At 34.2% G+C, this 21,692-nt stretch overlaps 1 protein-coding gene across 3 annotated transcripts; it reads right to left on the bottom strand.

Annotated features, from left to right (window-relative positions):
• Positions 1-54: 54 nt before the first annotated feature.
• LOC107424489 (nuclear-pore anchor) lies at positions 55-20,746 on the bottom strand. Of its 3 annotated transcripts, none has more exons than XM_048470101.2 (48): positions 20,243-20,746; positions 19,977-20,123; positions 19,775-19,873; positions 19,538-19,666; positions 19,287-19,379; positions 19,127-19,192; positions 18,812-18,901; positions 18,635-18,712; positions 16,487-16,596; positions 15,118-15,238; positions 14,914-15,006; positions 14,610-14,658; positions 14,086-14,189; positions 13,929-13,997; positions 13,627-13,767; positions 13,394-13,498; positions 13,192-13,305; positions 12,981-13,059; positions 12,796-12,839; positions 12,630-12,703; positions 11,880-11,982; positions 11,620-11,754; positions 11,451-11,549; positions 11,341-11,382; positions 11,140-11,193; positions 10,714-10,893; positions 10,461-10,508; positions 10,237-10,281; positions 8,863-8,928; positions 8,620-8,694; positions 8,345-8,529; positions 8,167-8,269; positions 7,223-7,339; positions 6,623-6,715; positions 6,223-6,381; positions 6,063-6,116; positions 5,115-5,228; positions 4,811-4,888; positions 4,541-4,690; positions 4,384-4,455; positions 3,724-3,879; positions 3,576-3,629; positions 3,348-3,435; positions 3,174-3,238; positions 2,967-3,095; positions 2,745-2,849; positions 1,649-1,817; positions 55-1,558 (listed from the first exon to the last, which is right to left on the bottom strand). In XM_048470101.2, exons 1-48 carry the CDS (start codon positions 20,546-20,548, stop codon positions 183-185), a joined length of 6,225 nt encoding a protein of 2,074 aa, XP_048326058.2. In that variant the 5' UTR covers positions 20,549-20,746; the 3' UTR covers positions 55-182. The 3 variants fall into 3 exon arrangements, with proteins under 3 accessions (XP_048326058.2, XP_048326057.2, XP_048326059.2); XM_048470100.2 differs by having other exon boundaries at positions 15,118-15,241; XM_048470102.2 differs by lacking the exon at positions 4,384-4,455 and having other exon boundaries at positions 15,118-15,241.
• Positions 20,747-21,692: the final 946 nt, after the last annotated feature.

The raw sequence follows: 21,692 nt of genomic DNA on the forward strand, positions 1-21,692 counted from the left end.
CTGGAAGTCTGTTAAACAGACAAATGGAATTTTTCTCCTAATTTTTTGAGATACTTATTTGCAAGCAAAATAACTAATTTTTATTATGTATTTTTAAAATGAAGTCCACATTTTACCATTATAATGTCTCAAAAGTAGAAAAGAAATTCAGTAAACAATGCAAGAGGTAAAATTATACTATCTTAACCTTTATCACCAGACGCTTGTCCACGCCCACCGCGTACACCACGTCCACCACGCATTCCTCGACCTCGTGGTGCTGGTCTTCCACGCCCTCTACCGGGTGGAGAGGCCACTCCAGCTTGTCTTAGCACAGACCTCTCCTTCGCTCTTTCCAACAAATTAATAGTGGTTGATGTAGTGCTTGCAGGAGAAACCTGTTTTGGCTCTTCAACTTCCACGACACTTGGGCTTCCTTGTTTCTGAACGCCAGTCTCTGTAGGAATTGACGTATTACTCCCAGCAGAAACCTGTTTTACCTCTCCCACTTCCATCACAACACTAGTAATTGTTGATGAACTCTCAGCAAGTGTCGAGGCAGCTTCAGCAGGCTGATCAATCTCCACTGCAGTCTGGTCATTACCATCATTTGATTTATCAGAACCTTCAGCAGTTTCTTCAGTTACATCTACTTCATCGTTCTTCTCATCATTTAACACCTCAAGGGAAGCATTATATTCCCCGACACCATCATCATCAATCCTAGAAGGAGAAGCCACTGGAGTTGCACCAGGCTCAGGTTGGCCCTCACCTAACTCAAGGCTTCCAGTAGCCCCACCACCAGCACCGTCAATATCTGCAGCATCAGGGTCCAGCTCTCCCTCCTCTCTCTCACTTCCAATTTCCATAAGTGATTGTTGGTTCTCTGGTTCCACATGATCATGTGCTCCATCATCAGACACCAGCTCTTTTCCACCTGTCCTATCCAAATTCTCTTCAGAAATATTGTCCTTCTCATTTTGGGAGTCAACCTGACTCGTGCCTTCTGACTGTGGTTCCTTTGGTTCTTCAGCCTTCTCTCCAGAGGTCTCAACCTCTTCTTTCTCAGCATCAAGGGTTTCCTCATTTGAAACTTGAGGCAAATCAACAACACCACCAGACTCTTCAACGCCTGGAAGGGTTTCAACATTTTCTAAAATGGCACTAGATTGTCCTTCACCACTCCCTTGTGGGGAATCTGAACCTTTGGCTTTCTTGAGCACAGGTGCAACCACATCAGTGCCACTTTCTTCTTTTGGAACCAATTCTTCACGGGACCCAGAAGCAGATGAAGAAGCTAGGCGTTTTCGAAGCAACGGTTGTGCCAGAGAAGAAATATTTCCCTGAGTTTCAGTGTCATTGGATTGTGCGGTGGGCTTACCCACATTGTTAGGCCCTTCCATCTCAGTCATTACTGTATCCACAGGTGGTTCATTCGGTTTTACAAGTCGCGGACGAACCAACTTCTTCCGGTTTTTAGGCAAATTATATCTCCTTTCACTATCTTCACTTGCTTTGGGAGGTAAACTTGTAGCAGGAGCAGGCGAGGACACAGGAACCTGTGCAGGAGCAACTGAACCTGCAAAGGGGAATTGAAGACCTGATGAATTAAAAAGAAATAATTCAATAATCTAAACATAAAAAACGGAACCAATGAAGAGGAAAGAACCAGATGTAGCGGGTAATGAAGTGTCCATAGAGTCTACAGGAACAACATGAGCTCCAAGCTCACTGACAACTGATTGTGCTGCCTTTTTAAAATTTTCAACAGCCAAGACATAAGTATTAGCATCATCATCCAAGATGGCTCCAGAATAAAGTTGATCCACTGATGTACCCTGAAAAACAAATAACCATAACAAAGTTTAACATATGATGGCTATATAACTGGATACAGCAAAAGCAATTATATGATTTTTGTAATTGTAAGTCCCAGTAAATAGAAACTTTGTACTTAATTTGTAAATTTTTTATACTTTGGGTTGATATTTGTAAGACCAAGCAGTCGTTCAGCATTTTGTAACTTTCGTTATATACCTTCATCTTTACGATGGCAGAAATTACAGATTCAACTCATTACATCTAAAATTGTTTACATGCCCACCCTTCAATAAAACAATATTTACTGAAATCAAACAGTCCCATTTTAAATTATGAGGGTCAGGTGTTCCTAAAGCAAAATTAATTCTTAAATGGTTACATCCAAAAGGAAAAACTTGTATGTGAAAAAAAAAAAAAAAAATTTATAGGTGTTACTAGCTCCTTGACAAACATATGTGGGGGTCAAAATACCGTAAAACATATATGTGTATTAAAAAAACAAAGAGAGTTGCAATGTACTTTTCCCTTCAGTCAAAGATGAATTAAATAAATTGAAACAAAAGGCAATTATTTTTATTTTATTTTATTTTTATACTTATCTATTACAAAATGATGAGTGGTAAAAGATTCTTCTTTCCACACTTCCTAATATGTTCCCAACATTTTATATTAAAAAAGTGTCAGAAGTGAAATCCAAAAATATTTACAGTACATTATGCACCAACAATATAAATAGTATCAGTGGAACTTTGGGTTAACACACTTGGTAATCCCACTATTTGACAGCCACACTGCTAATATCAACATTTATATCCTCCCAATCCCACATCTAACCCCCAGCACATGCTGATTATTGACATTTTGATAGCCAGTGAAGTATCAAATGGGAAAACTAAAGGACAAAAAGAACAAACTCTTAACAATAAATAAATTTACATCATTACCTCTGGGAGACTATCTTTGGCATGGTTAAGCTTTTCAAGTTCATCAAAAAGACGCTTTGAAGCCTGCTTATGTTTCTCCAGTTCATTTATGAACCTTGCTTTTTCCTAGCATGGCAGAAGAAGATATCAGATCCAGCCATTCATGAGACATTTATATGCAAAATTTGCCACTATAAAAAGAATCGCAAACTCAAACAAAAAATAATAATAATAATTGCAGACCTGCACAACTTTATTATACGAATCTGCTACAGCCTTCTCATTCTTCTGACGCCTTTGTTTTTCAGACCGATTATCTTCCCTTTCCTTTCTCAGTTCTTCTCTCTGCCTCTCTAGGTGTTTCTCCAGAGTCTGCACAAACAGAAAGTACCCAAATGTAAACAGAGGAATACAAAATAAAAACCAGTGAAGAATGTTCATTGTATGAACCTGAAGTCTAGTGTCTTTCTCCTTCATGGCCTGTTCACCAGAAGTTTCTGCTTCGGATCTTTTACCTGTAATGAACAATTACATAATAAAGTGAGATAGAGGGGGGGAGGAGAAGCAAGCTTTAAGCTATGACTTTGCTTAAACAAAAATCAACTAATGCACAGTTCTGAATACCTTGTTTGGCATCCTCCAACTGCTTAGTAAGATTTTGATTCTCCTTGCTCAGTCCATCCTTTTCCTTTGACACAACATCAAACCTCCTCTGTGAAAAAGAGAAAGAACATGATAAACCAAGCAAACAAAAAATCCTTAAGTAATTTGTGTTACTTAATTCAATAAGATATTTAAGCAATTATACATATATGATGAATTTTAAATGATAAGGAGTAACCAATTAACAACCTTAATGTTTATAACCATCTTCCTCTGCTTCTCCACATCTGACTTTAGACTAGCCTGTGGATGCAAGCCAATAAAGAATAAATCTTAGCCGTGTAAAGAAACCTAAATAGCAAGCTTCTTCTAAATAAATGAAAAAATAAACACATACCTCAACTTGCAAACTCTCATTTATCCTCCTTTCCCTTTCAGTAAGTTCTATTCTGCAGTTAGAGAGATCTTGCTCTAGTTTTGATACCATTTCTTGCTTCTCAGAAAGAAGTCTCTTAATTTCCTCTATCTGAGCATCCTTCTCTTTTACTTTTTCCTGGTGAAAACAAAATCAAATTATCACAACATAAGCAGACAAACAAAGAACTTAAATTCCAAAGTATGAGATATCAAATAACACAATGCAGTACTAAATTAGAGCACAAAATAGAGTCCATAAAAGATTGACTGCACCTCAAAGTTCATATACACTAGGCCTTCCATGAAAATAAAAAATTAAGAGGTGCAGCCACTGCTGTATCTACCAAAACTTCCTTGATAATTACCTTAATCTAAATAAGCGCCTTTACATGCAATCACACATAAACAATAATACAGCAGCACAGAGAAATAACTAAATTTAAAGTTTCAGAACTATGATGCAGTTGCTTTGGATTCAACTCCTTTTGACTACCAACTTGAACTAAAAATAGCACTTATGAGCAGAAAAATGACTCGAGGTATGCTAGCTAGTGAACAGTGGATAGAATCTATGAAGTCAACAATTTTTTGAGGCTGAAAGAATTTGATTTGCTTATAATAGAGATTCTGTGTAACCCACCTGCAACTGCTGAACCTCGTCCTTCAAACGATCATAATCTTCCACATCAATATTTCTAGACTTCTCTAGAATCTTTGACAAAGAATATATGTTAAAATGCTGAATAATAGGCAGCAACAGGAGGTTGCATTAAGTGAAAGAAAATAGTTTGCAATACCTCAGAAACCCTCTTTTCCAAATGTTCCTTCTCCAACTTTTGCATTTCAATTTCTTTCTTGCAAGCTTCCACCTCAATCTCTCTCTCCTTTAGGACCCTCTCCAAGCTCTCAGTCTCAACATTAGCTTTTTGGGCTATTTCACGCAGTTTCTAAGACAAATTTCGAGAAAAATTGTTGACATTAAAATATTAACCATGAAATCATCTACCTCAGAATTTAAAAAGGAAAAGGAAAAAAAAAAAAAAAAATCACGTAACAAAAGATGGCACCTGACATTCCTCAAAATTGTGCTTGTTCTCTTCTCTGAGCTGTATATTGCTTTCACGAAGCAAGTTCATTTCTCTAACCTGAAAATCATTTTATAGACACAACCTTTAGATTGGATGGAATATAAAATCTAGTAACAATAACACAATATCCAAACAGTATTCCACACAATGATTCACAGGAAGTCAAGGGAGCATTTAAAATTTGAGTAAGAATACAAAGGAATAAAGACTAGTAAGAAAGGAGATACAACTACGGTTTTTTTTTTTTTTTTTTCATGGTAATGCATAATGAAATGAAACTAACCTGTAGTTGCAAAGATTTTATTTCATCCTCAGAAAACAATAATGATCTAGAACTTGCACGCTCAGAATGAAGTGATGATTGGGCAGCTTCTGCAGCCTTAAAAGCACTCTCAAGCTGCAAGCAATGGATAAAGGCTACAGGTCATTCAAAATTCTAATGACAGCCAAAACAGAAATTGACTATTGTAATTTCTTTATCTTAAAAGATAATTATTATAGATGAAACAAACAGGCATAGGTGGATATCCACTATATAGCCGAAAGACAAGACAATCAGGAAACATTTGCAGACGCTACTGTTAAAAGATAATTATGCTTTTTTTATTTGAAGTGAACATATAATTAATATCTGAACTTTGCTGTCAATAAGATAATATCAACTACCAAATGTGCCAGCACAAAATCAACACATCCTACAAGCATGTCCAATGAATATTGTGAAAAGATTACTTTTTAGAACTGTATAGATGATTATTACATAAAACTAGAAGTCAAGAAGAGAAACCACAATGGAAAAAAGATAAATTAACATGCAAAGGCAACAGCATATATTAGCCCATCCAAGAAATATTTACAATCACTGCAGTGAAAAAAAAGACAATTCCCTAGCCATAAGAAAACCACAATTTGTAAATCCACATTGATTCTTGATGTATTTGGACATTAAGAAATCAGAAGAAAAAAACTTTTAAAAAGCCCAAATCTGAGTAGAATCTTCACCACAAAAAGCATGCAGCGCACTTTTTGTCATGAGAAGTACAAAGCAATTAGTAATATCAGTTTGATAACACTCGCAAAAGATAAAAATCAAAACAATGAAATAAGACAAGGAAATTAATAAAGGGAAATTCAGATAACATAAAAATCATGAAACAAATTTCCCAAACTAGTTTTTGCTTAATACAACAAACATGCAAGCCAGATACAAAATTGTTGGAATGGAACGCACTTGTGATTGCAAACGCAATTTCTCTTGTTTCAACAAAGAAATCTCTGTCTCTGCCTGCCAGAGTTAAAGATAGAAATGAAGTCAGTTATAATAAAATAGTTATGTACACAAGCATGTGTGTGTAAAGAGACACAAAGAGAGCATGGCAAAGGAGTCTTACAATTTCCTTTGATCGTCGCAGATAATTAATAACATTTTGCAAACCAGCATCACCAGGAGTATCTGGATCGGTGCTTCCGCTAGACGGTCCAGAAGAACATCGATCCTTCTCAGCCAATTGAATGTGTATAGCCTCAAGTCTACTATGCAGTATCTTATTCTGAGAAATACAGGAAAGGAAAAGAAGTAGCCATGGAAAGAAAAAATCTGAACATCAGATATAAATCACATTCACCACAAGAAAAATAAAAAAATAAATCTGGACATCAAATGCAAATGCATTCAGTGTGAGTTCATGAACCAACTTATTTCCTTTTGAAAGACTAATAGAAGAAAAATACTACAAAAAAGATAATGAGCCTAGTGTGGTTTGTATAAATACTACATTGTACAGCAATCACCTGCTCATTGACTTCATTATACTTCTTCTCAGCATTGTTCTTCAATTCCTCAAGCATTACTTTCTCAAAATTCCACTTAGCCTTTAGTTCATTCTGTTAAGAGCAAAGCAAGATAAGTCATATCAACTTCAAACAATGTTGAACCGCATTATTCTCAAGTGAGATAATCACCAAAAATGCCACAAAAACAAGAAAAAAATCATTAATAAGATAAGAATAGCAGCAAAGGATAAAGTATAATACAATTTGGTAAGAAGCACACAATCAAACAATTCAAACTGATGAAAAGCAAGCTCCAAACTTGTGTATAAACAGACATAGTAAGGATCATACTTGCATGACATCCCATTTTCAGAAAAATAATATACCGTAATCTCTAGTAATGGACAACAGACATTCTCAATAAGAGATGTTATCATTTAGCAGTTATTAACTCCTTGAAATACTAGTGGAATACATTTATTGAGAAACTGGCAGTTATGATCTGTTAGTTTTTGTCCTGAAATAAAGAACAACCACTAGCAATAAAATGGATACGGCTTCCATGCCAAAATAATTACTGCAAACAATAGTAAAACATGAGTGAGAAAACATAGATACATTTTCACTTCTGTAGGTATCCGCCAATTTGCGCAGCTCAGAAACTTCCTCCTGAACTGAAGCCAAAGCTTGTGAAGTTTTATTCAATTCTTGAATTGTCTCTGATTGGAGAATGACCTGTGGAAAATACAGCATTGAAAAGAAGTCAAAAAAGAGTTTTGGTACGATTATATATATGAGTATAACAATGACTGCATAAGAGTTTTATTCAATTCTTCTTCTTGAATCAGTATGCTATCAAGATGATCCATATTCCAGTCCACACATCGCAAAGAGAACAACTTAACAGCAATGACCAAACAAGAGAAAACAACCCCTTTCCAAGCCATATTTGACCTACAAAGCCGAAATTTTTATTTTTTCAACAAAAAGTTTGGCAAATTGAGAATTACCCTTTATTTTGACCATGATGTCAATTTGATGCCCAGACCATATTTTTATTTAACTAAACTCTGAACTTTGATAAATCCAACATGTCTGTGTGTCAATACATTGTTCTAAACCAACAAAAATGCAAATGACTTTTATGTGATAATACTAACATTAGATAACTTATTGATTTATTAAAGCAAAGACCTAAAATTTCAAACCCCTTTTAATTCAAAAGTAACTTCTTAACAGTTTTCATTTGTAATTGCATTATATAAACAAATCACATCATCAATGACCACTTTGTACATTCCTCCATTCATTTAGTCAACTTTTAACTTTGGGAATTAAAAATAAAATAAAATAATATAAAATAAAATCAAAGACTTGAATACTCTGTTTGTCAAAGTTTGATATTGTTAAAATGAAAAAACAGTTTAAAAACCAGCAATTAACCCCTTCGTGAGCTAAATTAGTAATATACCCTAATCCTAGGATTAAAAATTTCTATATTTGTCAGCTGAATCATTTTTACACAAGAACCATAGATTGAACTCATTAAAAGTACACTTCACCTGTCTTTCGTAATTAGCCTGAGCAGCACGCCATCGTTGATGTTCTGTCTCCAGATCTTCTTTTAAAGCAGAAATCTGAACCTCCATTGCAACAATCTTGGACCTTGAATTGAAAATAGCAAATGAGACACTGAACCCAATCAATTTTACGACCTAATATGCATCACAAATAACTCACATATTAGCTGACTTTTCATCTTTTAGACTTGTTATTTCTGCTAAAGCAGAAGAAAGAGCCTCTTCTTTTTCTGCAGCAGCAGAAGCCACTTCTTCAGATTTCAAACTAGATTCATTTTCTAGTTCAGAAATCCTCTCTCCAAGTGAAAGTAATTGAGCTTCCAGGGAACTCTTCAGTTTTTCCGCCTGTAAAATATTTGGGCATTTTTAGGGGTCCCTTCAGGAAAGGTTAAACACAACAATTCCAACTAAACAAACTCAAGAAAGCACAAATACCTCAGTTCTGAAATTTTCATGGGCGGTCTCCATCTGTTTTAGTGCATCTTCATTTACCTGAGCTATGCTCTTATACTGCCAATTGAAATGGCATAAACATTAATTTAGCACCAAATTAGGTATACATACCTTGACCCTACTTGAAAGTCATCCTAAACTTCATTAAAAGTGCTTTTTTTGTGTACAAAACGCATATCCCACAAAAATATTCCCATATGAACCTTTAAAAGTAGGGTAACACACCTGTAGCATGTGATCCTTGTAAGCTTTTGCTTCCTCTTTCAATTTTTCAATATCTTCCATAGCAACCTTCAGGTCCCCAAGAAACCAGGTCAAGTTCAACCACAATAAAATTGACCAGTTTGCATTCAACACAAAATCAAGCTAATTAGCATAGCACACAAAATCTACAACACATTAAATCTATAGCAGTTGAATTAAAATGCCTATCTCTTGAAATTAAAGCAGCGCTTTCCACCTTAGAAAAAGTGGAGTCCTAGAAAACATTTCTATCTTCCCCAAGTACAAACTGAAAGTCAAGTACAAACACGGAAGAAAAGGATAGAACCTTCGTAAAATTAAAAACTAAATAAGTTGAAATGCAAGTTCCACTAATGCAGTATAAACCAACAAAAAAGGGTGAATCCCCTTCCAAACTTTCTAATACTAAGTAAGAAGGCAAATTCTCATAAAACAATAAAATAATGTAAGGCATGAAACCTAAATAGTCAAGCTACATATAGTTGTAAATTCAAGATTAATTAATCAAATTCTTACAATCATTAACACAGAAACAATATATGTCAACTTGATACTTAGTCTTGGATGCATTTCTATAGACCTATCAAAATCTCATACGACACAATAATATAACATGAACCCACATGATAATTTGCGGATTTTGGTTGACGATATCGTGTAAGGTCCGTATCAGTGTCGCTCAATTAAAACCCAATAAATTAATAGATTTTAATGGATGAAATACGATAATATACGATAAACCTATAAAACCCATTAAGGAGAGAGATTTTTGTAATTATGCAAGTTTTATAATATCAAAATTACTTAATTTATTGCTAAACATGTATTGATTTATTCCTTTTTAATTTAATTTTTTAAAAATCTAAAAACAAACAAGTCTCTTTGGAGAATTTTTTTAAAAAAACAAACATTATTTTATTATTTGAAAGCTAAGTCAAATTTGAATTTTCAAATTTGTATATATTCTTATTGGATAACAACTCGGAAAATGGGTTACAAGATAATTTAACAAATGGGTTTGGATTTATATATTTCCACATGAAAGCTTTACCAGGTCTTGTTTGGGTTAACTAAATTTCACACGAACACGATTCAATATGATACGTTGCCAGGTCTACATTTCTCTAAGACTCAATCAACTAGTTTCTACAATTAAGAAGAACAACAAAATCACTGTGAAAACCAATTAAGCTTCAAACTTCCACAATACTTGAGAAGCATCCTCAAATGCAGTAACTCCTAGAACGACTTATTATTGTTCATACAATATTGAAAATAACAATTACACAAAGATGGTAGTTAAGAAGAACCTAAGGAAGTCAATGAAACAAGTGAATATAAATGAACAACACTAACCTCATTACCCAAGAAAGTCGTACTCCCACCATCAATCACAACATCCTACAAGCAAGAAGAAAAGAGCTTAAGAAGTGAGTTTTGTATTGACATGGTATACAAAATTGGGTTTATTTCCTCTAGATTGATGATAACTTAATATATCGCACTTGGAACCCAACAACTACTTCAACCTTGGATACTTGTTATACATAGAAAATACAATTAATTTGAAAGAACAATACCTTGACATCTGAGGATTTCATCTTTTTCTCGAGATCAGACAATTTTGCCTGAGTAATCAAACCAAAAATTCAAATAAAGAGTGAATCATTTACATGGTTAAGCAAGATTAACATATGAATCCACCAAGTCGGTTAAATATATATATATATATATATAGAGAGAGAGAGAGAGAGAGATGCATATATACAGATACAACTATATGTGAATTTATTCATATGATACTAATTAACGCAAAGAAATATGAGGGAAAACCTCTGCTACTGCTGCCTTTGTCTCAGCTGCTGTAACAGCTCGCAAAGCATTAGCTAAGTCCTTTCCCATTTCTTCTAATTGTTTCATTGAGTTCTTTATGGTCTGTTCCCGATCAAGATTTAAGCTTCGAACATTGTCGCGTTCTTCTTGCAGCTCCTTCTTAACCTCAGCCCACTCCCTCTGTAAGAATGCAATTTGACATCTTATGTTCACAACACCAATCAACTTTACTCCTTTTAACATTAGTAATTTAAATAGAACTATAGGGGCATCAAAATATAAAACAGAAATGCACGTTAAAACCCAGGTTAACTACAATATTCAAAACATCAAGGTAGAATCAAATTTGCATATACAAATATGTCATACATCTGTCTATTGAGCTAAGATCACAAACATAAAATTCCATAAGTAATGGTAACATACCTCAACTTGTTTCACATACTCTTCTTGTTTTTTCCTCTCTGCTGCTCTTGCCTCCTGTAGTTATATGGAAAATATGAAGCTACATAACCCCCCCCAAAAAAAAAAAAAAAAAAAAGAGGGGGGGGGGGGGGGCGGGTGGGTGGAATGCGAACTCATAAATTTATTTCAAAACAAAGAAATAAATCTATGGAAGTTAATTACCTCACGAATTTGCTCGGCACTCTGGATAGTGTCCAAACTAGCCTGCAAAAAATGATTTGAGAAAATGCAGAAAATTTATAAAATGGACATAGAATTTGTAAAAATTCGACCTGCAGGCGATAAACCCTCTCAGACAAACTGCGAACTTCATCATAAGCTCTCTTCTCAGCATGCACTAACATTTCCTTTTCACGCTTCAAAACAGATACCTGACAGCAACAAACATTAAGTGAGTACCATCAAATGTGAGCAACCTACATAAAAATAGTAGATAATTACCTCCATAGTCAACTTCCTAGAAACTTCCTCAGCAGCATGCAATGATTCAGAACTTTCTCGCAGCTTTCTTTGGTAGTCAACTATTAACTGGGAAAATTCCACATTCCTTGCCAAAACACCATTGGTTTCTTTTCTCTGATATGCCATACATCACAAGAGACAAAAAACAACTTAATGCAAATTACCCATAAAGCTATTTGCTAAAACAAATAAATTAAGCCTGCCAATGGACATGACAAATATCCTTAAAATTTAACAACCTGCTGTTCCAATTCTTTCATAAAGCTATCAAGTCTTTCTCTAGCAAAATTTGCTTCCAAGCCCAACTTGTCACGCTCTGCACGCAATAGCATGACCTCACTCCTAATTAAAAGGCATCAAAATAGAGGAATAAACAATTGACCATATGAAGCTAACAGCTGTTTGCAAAATAAACAGAAAAAATATAACAGATATAAAGATATTAGTTCTGTTGGTGGGTCATTATGCAATAGAGATATTAGGCAAGAAATAATAGCAAATCAAGTTTATAAATCAAGGGCTGACATGTTAGCATAGATGACAATGGGTTAACCACAGAACAACTTGGTCATACCCGTTGGAAGATTAAATTGTAAAGTAAATAATCAAAATGAAAAAAGATAGCAACTCAATTTACAAGAATATTCATTTAGAAGTACAAAAAACCAACCAAATCTAGGAAATGAAAAGATACTAGGGCCAAGAAACAGGAGTTTGGGTAGTTTCAAAGAAAACATAGACACGTAAAACATAATCATATCATGAAGATATAAAACAGAAGCTAAAACATTTAACTTCAGAAACATTAATGCAAATATATAACTAAAAAATTATAACAACAGAAAAGCAAGGAAACAAGTCAACATCTCGTTATGTAAACAAAAATATGATAAACAACGAAAGGAACGTAAAATTGTATAAAACCTACGAGAATTCAAGTAAAAGTCAGCCCATTGAATAAAAACACAGAATGAAAAGAGAATACTTACCTAAACTTTGACAGCTCTTCTTCAAGACATTTTACTTGTTCAGCAACCTGCTCTTTGGCCTTTATAGAAGCTTCCTATGTTATTGCATAGTTTGGGATATAAGTTATTGAAATATCACATAATAATTACATAAACATATCCATTCTTCAAATATTTCCAACCATACCTGAGAACCTTCCAGAAGCAACTTTAGGTTGGTTCTTTCTCCTTCTGCAAAACCAATTGAAAGATTTAGTGCACACTCTCTTTCTTAGTGGGTTACCTCATAGCAAAACAGCAATGCTTAGCAAACAATAGAACAAGAGAGAAAATGAGTGAGCAAGTATGTCTGATAAAGAGATGGGCAAATACCTGGAGCAGCTTCGGCAGAGTGATTAGAAGTCAAATGAAGTTTATGTTCCTCTTCATATAACCTTTTGTACATCGCTACCTATAAAGAAATTATGAACAAATTTTTCAAGTATAACTAAATTACCCTAAAACTTGGCATGAAAATAAGAAGACTAATGCCAGAAACACCAAAATCAGCAAAACCACACTGCAATTGAGCCTTAGGACTTACAGAGGTGTGAAGGGATTCAATCATGTGCCCTTGCTCTTCAGCCCTCTGCAATACTGCTGCAACTCTTGATGCAGCTTCATCAGTATGCCTCTTGAGCTCCATTTCAAGCTTTTCCTACATCAGTACACAGTGAAACATTATGCAATGGTATAATAATGCCAAACAAACAAATTAGATGAAAAAAGATGATTTCCAGCCCAACCTTGAACTCCGACTCTCTATTTTCAATCTGGTCAGAAAGATTCCGAACAAGGCTCCTCAGCTGAACATTCTGCTCAACCAGTCCATTTATGTCCTTGAAGGTCAACTGTAAATGTTACATCCCAAACGAGGCATTGATTAATGTCGTCTATTCATAAAAAAAGAATAGATATAAAAAATGAAAATGGAATAAGTTCAGGAAATCATGCTGAGGATAAATAACAACAAGCTTACAAGACGTTCCGAGATGACTTTCTCAGCATCCATGTCTGCATTCATCCCAAAAGCAACAATCGTGGCATCATCAATACTATCATGACCAGCAGATCCACCACGAATTTGTATATCCCGACACTCCTTTAAAAGAACTGTCACCTAAAACCTCATCACCAAGCAAAATACAAAATTTAAGATGGCATAAAGAACCCATTTTGAGAGAGTAAGTCCATCTCATACTACATAAATTTGTTATTATAAACTTATAAAAAGGAAACACTTAAGCACATGAGGTTAGGAAGAAGATTTTCCTCTTTTACCTGCTTCTGAAGGTCAACAATCTCTTTCTGAGCAAAAGTGTAGTCACGTTCGCTCCTCCTTAGTTCAGCCTGAAAAAAAAATATTAAAAAAAAAAATTGCTTTGCTATATAAATAAATACAGATAATTACTATGGTTTTATTAAATATGCCTACAACCTTTAATTCCTGGATGGTTTTCTCCAAATTTGCCTGTTCAGAAATCGAGTTTTGCAACTTCTGGTTGATCATAGAGTATGCCTCAGCCATTCTCTCATGTTCAGCTGCACAATTAACAACAATTAACAATAATTTCATTAGGAAATCAAGAATTTTACTAAGATTCACCATATTTGTAGCCATATTAGGAAGCGGAAAAGATATTCGCTGAACTTCATAATTCCACAAAATGAACAATATTTACTAATTAAATTGAAAAAACAAAAGAAACTGTAGCCACTTCAATACTTAAAATTTAACAAGAAAGATGTAAAATAAAAGATAATGACTTCAAAGAAAAATATGTTCATACAACTCGGCCTTCTGCCATAAATAACAATTTCAAGTAGTTTATAGAGTTCCCATAAATATTTTACCACATCAAAAAATTTTGCAACACCAACCAAATGCAGCCTCAAACATTAGCGTTACCAAATGAAGGATATCAGATAATTGAGCAACATTAATTCAACATAATCATATACCTCTTTCATCCAAAATCAGTTCGGCTTTCTCCTCTAGTTCATATAGGACCTGCCGAAGCAAAGGAATGATCATAAGCTTCATGTGACAAAAATAACACCTTGATAAGCATTCAACAATAGCTAATAATTAATCTGTACTGAGCTAGTAATTAGACCAAAATATCAATAAAAGGTGTTTAAAAGTAAAATTTTAAGAAATGCATTATACATTCTAAAACAAAAATCAATATAAGCGCAAAAGCAAGGAGAAAAGAAATGTCAAATTTAAACAAATATATAAAAGTATGCAATACGCATATCATACTCGTTGCAATACTGCCTCTGATTCCTTCCTTCCCAACTGCTCATGCCTCAGAGCGTCAACTGCCTCTTGGTACTTTGCATACATTTTCGCCAGCTATTTACAATTTAAAAATAATAATAATAATAAAAATAAAAAAGATATATAAAATATAAAAAATGAATAGACCAAACAAACAACACTAATTATATAATAATAGTAACTCACACTCCAACCATCACGAAGAAGTGAGGCTGCTAAGGCAGTTCCTGAAACACCAACAGGAATCTTGGGGACAAGCATGCGATCATCCAAAGCATTATCAGTAGTTTCAAATGAGTCCATCAATCTGCTATCATATTAGTACATTGTTGGATATTCATATCAGCTGCGATACTATAAAATTCATAATAAACAATGATAAGGATTGCAACAGCCACCTAAAATCACCTTATCTTTTATATAAGAAACATAACTTTATTGAACCAAAGAGAAATATCACCTTATCTTTTATATAAGAACCATAACTTTATTGAATCAAATAGAAATATGCTAATACTGCATTTGGCATGCAAAATAGGCAAAGGAATTAAATATATTTCCATATGATGAGGTGCACCAATATTTGGTTCAACTGCTACGCCCATGAATAAGAATAGCTATGCCTCATTAAAATCCAAGGAATAGCCACTTCATCACTTAAATGAAGATAAGCTACATTGGATTTCTTAACAATTTGAATCCTATGGATTATCCATAACACAAAAATTATTCTAAAATATAAATGAACTAAATAAAAAAAAATTAAAAAAACTACGTTATCATAAACAAACATCACTAATCAACTAAAAAAATTAAAATTAAAGTGGAACAAAACTAAAATTGAAAAAGTAAATTACAGTGAATAGAAATAGAAAGAAACAAAAACATAAACATAAAAATTAAATATCAAAAATATATATAACTATAAATAATGAACAAGTATGTGCAAAAAGTTAAAAGGATAGAAAGTATAAAAATAAAAAAATAAAAAAATAAAAACACCCACACACACACACAATGTTTAATTGGACTTTACAACTGTAAGACATGACAAACTTTCAAAGATTTGGAATAGGAAATATAAAATTATTAACATTGAAATGTGCTTTCCCATCCCCATCTTCTTCCCTCTTACATTTTCAGAAAACCAATGCATCAAAAATATTTTAGAAAATAAATACTTCAAACATTTATGCATAATTTAATCAAACCAAGGTTAAGAAGCAATTTACTTAATAGTTAAACGGCTACAATTTCGTGAATAGAAGATGAAACAGATTCTTGATGAAAAATAATGATGAGAATATAAAAAAAAAAATGTGTATGCATTTGAAAACAAGGTAAAAACTTCGTTATCACAAACCATGATAATAGAAATACTCCAAAAACCTAAAAGCACAATACTCTACCATTAAAAAAATAAAAAATAAAAAATAAAGACGACAAACCAAAAATAAAAAAAATAAAAAAACAAAATGCACTTTCAATAAAAATAAATAAATACATAAATAAACAATAATAATAACAATAATAAACAAAACATAACGAAACATACCTTTGAGTAGTAAAATTACTGAGAGGAAGAAGATTCAGTTCATTTGCTTTGCGGCTTGTTTCAATATCGGCTTCACATTTTTCCAGTTTCAGTTTCAGATCTGCAGCCTCCTGCAACCATGACAAGCCAAAGAAACCAAAATGCAACAATAAGCAAGTATATGAAACATCAGTTGAACATTTTAAAGCAAAATTTTAAGAAGAAAATGCATTTTTTAAATCCTACAATATTTCATTATAAATACATAAGCATACATAATCATAAAGCATTATATGTATAGTATTCCTTACAGGTTTTTGTAAGAAAGAATTACTAGATATTCACCCAAAAAAAAAAATATATATATTACAGAACACACAAAGCCAGGCAATGCAGGAACATATCTAGCTAAACTGAACAAGAAGATCTGATATATTTATTGTATGAATATTTTAATCAAACATATGAAAACTAAGAAACCCCAAAGTAACTTAGTCTTTCAAGAGATGGCTTGGAGAGAGCCTTTGGGTTAGAAAATATGCAGCTTCAAGCAGTTGCCTAAGAAATTTAAGTATAATCTTTGCTGGGAAGAGTATGTGACTATAAATACTCCTAGACTTGAAAATTAGAGTTGTTGAAAGACATCAAAAAGTATAGATACAAACGTAAACATTATTGAATGCAATAAGCTTAGGCACCAAAGAAGATGAAGAAGTTGAAAAAGGAGGATGAGGATGTTTTTGATGGATTGAAGACAAAGAATGCTAACAAAAAAGAAAGCACAGCAATGCTAGGTAAAAATCCACTGCCTTGCCAATGCTTATAAGGAAAATCATATGAATATGATCCAAATTACTGAGAATAACTGGCAGATCATCTTCCACATAACTGGCAGGAAATGAGACAAGATACACTAAACGATCTCTCTATTTCCATGAGAAGGAATTTTTAAAATGAAGTGTTTGGCTAATATTCACGGGTCTTGTCCCTAAAAAGGGAATCATATCTCATAAGTTAGGCAGGTCACTTATCTAAATCTAGAGTTCATGCTCTTATAGGGTTGAATGTCATTGATGGGATTGTCATTCATCCTCAAAAATTCCTTGTAGGGAGGTAGGAGAATGTACTCATATAATGATGAGAAAGGAATTTTTAAAATGAAGTGTTTGGCTAATACTCACAGCTCTTGTCCATAAAAAGGGGATCGTATCTCATTAGTTAGGCAGGTCACCTATCTAAATCCAGAGTTCAAGCTCTTATAGGGTTGAATGTCATTCATGGGATTGTCACTCATCCTCAAAAAGTCTTTGTAGGGAGGTCGGAGAACGTACTCATATAATGATAAGATAAATAATCATGATAATTTGCACTTTCTTACTTACACAAGGGAGGTATCCGCTACCTCCCTTCCAGGAAACCACATTAATGGATTTTGTAACTACAACTAAGCTATTCCATATTTGTTTAGGCCAAAGTGCCTTAAATGCTGAAGTAACAAGGCCTAATTGTCAGCTGTCTGATTGAGAAATTGGCATTGGTATATCCACTTTATTACAGCCCAAAAAGATAAGGAAATAAAAGAGGTTTCAGAGGTTTCAAGATCTTTCTCCTGATAATTTTGTTCAAATTTATAACAGCACAACGAAGCCTCACTTACCAAAGATGTTCTTGAAGTTATAAGATTCTATTATGTAACTCAGGGGACACATGAAGATATTCCTTGAAGCAATAGGATAAACCAAGGCCTCTATTTAAGTGACTTCTTTTGTTTGGAAATTAACTTGGGGAAGAATCTTGACATCTATGCAGCCTCATTTTTAGGGATTGGTGTTGAATGTTTGGAAGATATGGAAAGTCAGAATGATCATCTATTTGCAATACACTATGGCTATGCCACACATCATGCATGGTATGATATGCTTTGTTGTTTGAGAAATCAAGAATAAGTAGCCAAACAGTTATTTTAATAAGGGTCACTGTACTCGGCATTTTAAGAGGCCATTAAAATATAGGATTTTGACAGCATAGGTGGAGGTGTAGGTATAGGCTGTAGGCTGTAGCAACATCTTTTAGAATGAACAGCCAAGATACTAGCACCTTTTAATGACACTTACAAAAGGACAAATTCTAACTTGTAGATCTCAAAGAATGAGGAAAGAAGCAGCTAACCTTTTCAAATTGTTTTCTCATAGATGCTTCATTTTCAAGTTTTTCTCTGTAATCATTTTCAACTTGCTTCAAATGTGTCTGCATAAAGTAGCAATGAAAAACCAAATTCAGGATGCAAACAAAATATTAAACAACCACACAAACAATACGAAACAAAATAAACCAAAAAGCATTTACCTCCAGAGCCTTAATTACACCCTCAAGCTCTCCTGCCTTTTTCGACCATTCCTCCGAACTCTCTTTATAGAGTTCAACAAGCTTATTTACCTATAAAATTGGCAAAGATTCATATGGAATATAATAGCAAAACAAAAGATGGCTATGAGAGTAACAAAAAAACCAGATCAAACCAGAAATCATTGTCTGGAAAAATTATATTAACAACATTAGCGTTCAATTGTGCATATCTATCCATTAAAATGCATAATTAACAAAAATCTACTAGTAAAATAAAAATAAAAACTCAAAGCAAAAATTTTGCATAGAACTCACAGTAGAGAGTTCAGAAGAAAGTTGCTCTTCATTAGCTGCAGCAGTACTTTTTGCTGAGCATAATTCCTGCAAAGATAAAGAAGTATGAATTAACTAGCTGGGCAAGAAGAATGGCCTGCAATAGCAATTTTACACTAGCCAAAAAAAAAAGAAAAATCACCTCCTGCAATGCTGTTATCTTCATTTCAAGTTCTCTTACTCTATCCTTGTTCCATTGCAAAGAGCTAGAACATTCATTAAATTGTCTCTCAACCTGAACATGTAAACATTTGGATTCATCATCTTGTGAAAATAGTAACGAAACTTCAAATATTATACACATGACCATCTTCGGACTTGTAGAAGCATTTACCTTAACATAAGAAAATCTTAGCATACAATCTAAAAACAAAGTTTCCAAAGCAAACTTACATCTGCAAGCTTGGAAGACAAATCTGCCTCAAGATCAGCATGCGTTCTACGCAGCTGAATAAGACTATCAACTTTGGCTGTTAACTCATCATTGAGCCATGCATTGTGCCTCTCAACGAGTTCCTTCTCCTGCTCACATAAAACCATGAGGCTCCAGAATTATAAGTTTAACATGAGCTTGATCCACTGAACAACTTTGTACTTAACCACTACAGGAATAAGGAGCATGACAATGACCTGAGAATAACGAGCACAAGCAGCCTTGGTGCGCGACAACTCTGCCTCAGTTTCACTCAAACGGGCTTCCCTTTGGGCAGCACTGTCGGACATGTTAACCTTCACAAAAGAATGACACCACATAAAAACACAAAAACACGACGCATTTCCAAAATTCAAAAAAAAAAAAAATTCAAAACAAAACAAAACAAAAGCAACTTACAATCTTATCCAAATAGGCCTTGATGGAGTCGTTCTTTTCACTAATCTCTGAATCTTTCTGCTGCACCAACTCTAGTAATTGCCTCTTGGACTTATGCAGTTCAGAGACATCCGTCGTTAACCTCTCAATCTGGCCATCTTTCCCAATCTACACACCGAACCCGAAGGGGAACAACAACAACATCAACAACAAACAAAATTTCATAATTAAATATTGAGAAGAGAAGAAAATAAATAAAGAAATAAACCCTAAAAAGAGTTGCTTACGGATTGCAAATGAAGCTGGTGTTTGTGTGCCTGGAGTTGCGCAAGCTCTGAGAGGCGCTGATCAAGAGAGGATTGGAGCTGCGAATTGTGAGACTGGAGGTTGGAGAAGTCAGCAGAAAGAGAGAGGTACTTCTGCTCGAGGAGAGAGCAGGTTTGCTCGGCGGTTATGGAAGCTGCATCGGCCTGAGCACGGACGGTGTCGAGCTCCTTGTAGAGGTCTCGTATGAAAGCGTCGGCCCTATCCGCGAGGGATGCGGCGTCGTTTCCATGCCGCGAGAACTCCTCGTCGGAGACGAAGAGCGGCATCGTCCCTAGGGTTTTCAACTTTTCAATGCGTTGCCCTAATCGCAGCCCAGCCACCCAGCGAGGTTGAGACTTGAGAAGAGAGAAATAGGGAGGGAAAAGACGCAGAAGAATTTGAAGAAGAAGAAGAAGAAGAAGGTGCTTTCGAGAGACTCTCGGTCTCGGGTCACTTACGATTACGAGAAAATATAATTATTAAGAACTTGGAAAAACGATGATGAGCCTGCCTTCCCTTGGCGTGTAGCTTTTTGTAATTTGCTCTTAGACAGCGTCGTTTTGTTTGGTTTGGACCTTTGGGCTGAGCTTTGGGTTATCATAGATGATGATTTACGCCAATGGGCTTTTCACTTTGATCCAACTACACCCAACGTCTGTTCCAAACCCACGACCCACGACCCACGACCCAAAAGCTAGCGGCCTGTTTGTCCTTCTCTAAGGTATCATATTTATTTTATTAAATTTTGATTACCGAATAATATATTTTAGTTTATTAACGGTAGTCAAAATAATAATAACCTAAAATTGTGAAAGATGAACACTACAAAATATTGTCAATTTTTTTATGTATATATTGGTTAATAAATTTGATAAATCTAGAATTATTACAAAAACCCAAACCCTTGTATTTGAGAAAATATTATTGTTTGGGCTATATTATTAATTTTTCCAAATTAATATTTTAATATATTGAAATATTATTATTGGGAGATTAATTAAGAAGCTTTAATCCCACATTGATTGGAGGTGGTAAAGAGACAGAACTTGCACATGTATAAATTAAGATTTTGAAGTTGGTTTTTTAAAAAATCCTACATCGGAAGCACGTGAAGCAATTCAAAGTTCTCTACATATATAAATAGGACCTTCATTGGCTTAAAAAAGATCTCTACACACCTCCAGAAATGACTATAAGAATATAAATTAATTAATTTATTCTCTTTAGACTTTACTTTCCTTAGCTTATTGTTCTTTATTGTTTTCAGTTGAAATTTTATTTTAAAAGTCCTTTATTCATTAAAGCAATCGGACCTTGTAAGATTATTTTTGTTCTCCAATAATCAATACAATTGTCTTAGGAGTTTGATTCATTTGGTGTATATTTTCTTTTATTTCTTTGAATTGTTACAGATTTAAAGTGACACGCCCG

This window comes from Ziziphus jujuba, chromosome 8 (genome assembly GCF_031755915.1).
Source record: "Ziziphus jujuba cultivar Dongzao chromosome 8, ASM3175591v1".
Classification (NCBI taxonomy): domain Eukaryota; kingdom Viridiplantae; phylum Streptophyta; class Magnoliopsida; order Rosales; family Rhamnaceae; genus Ziziphus; species Ziziphus jujuba.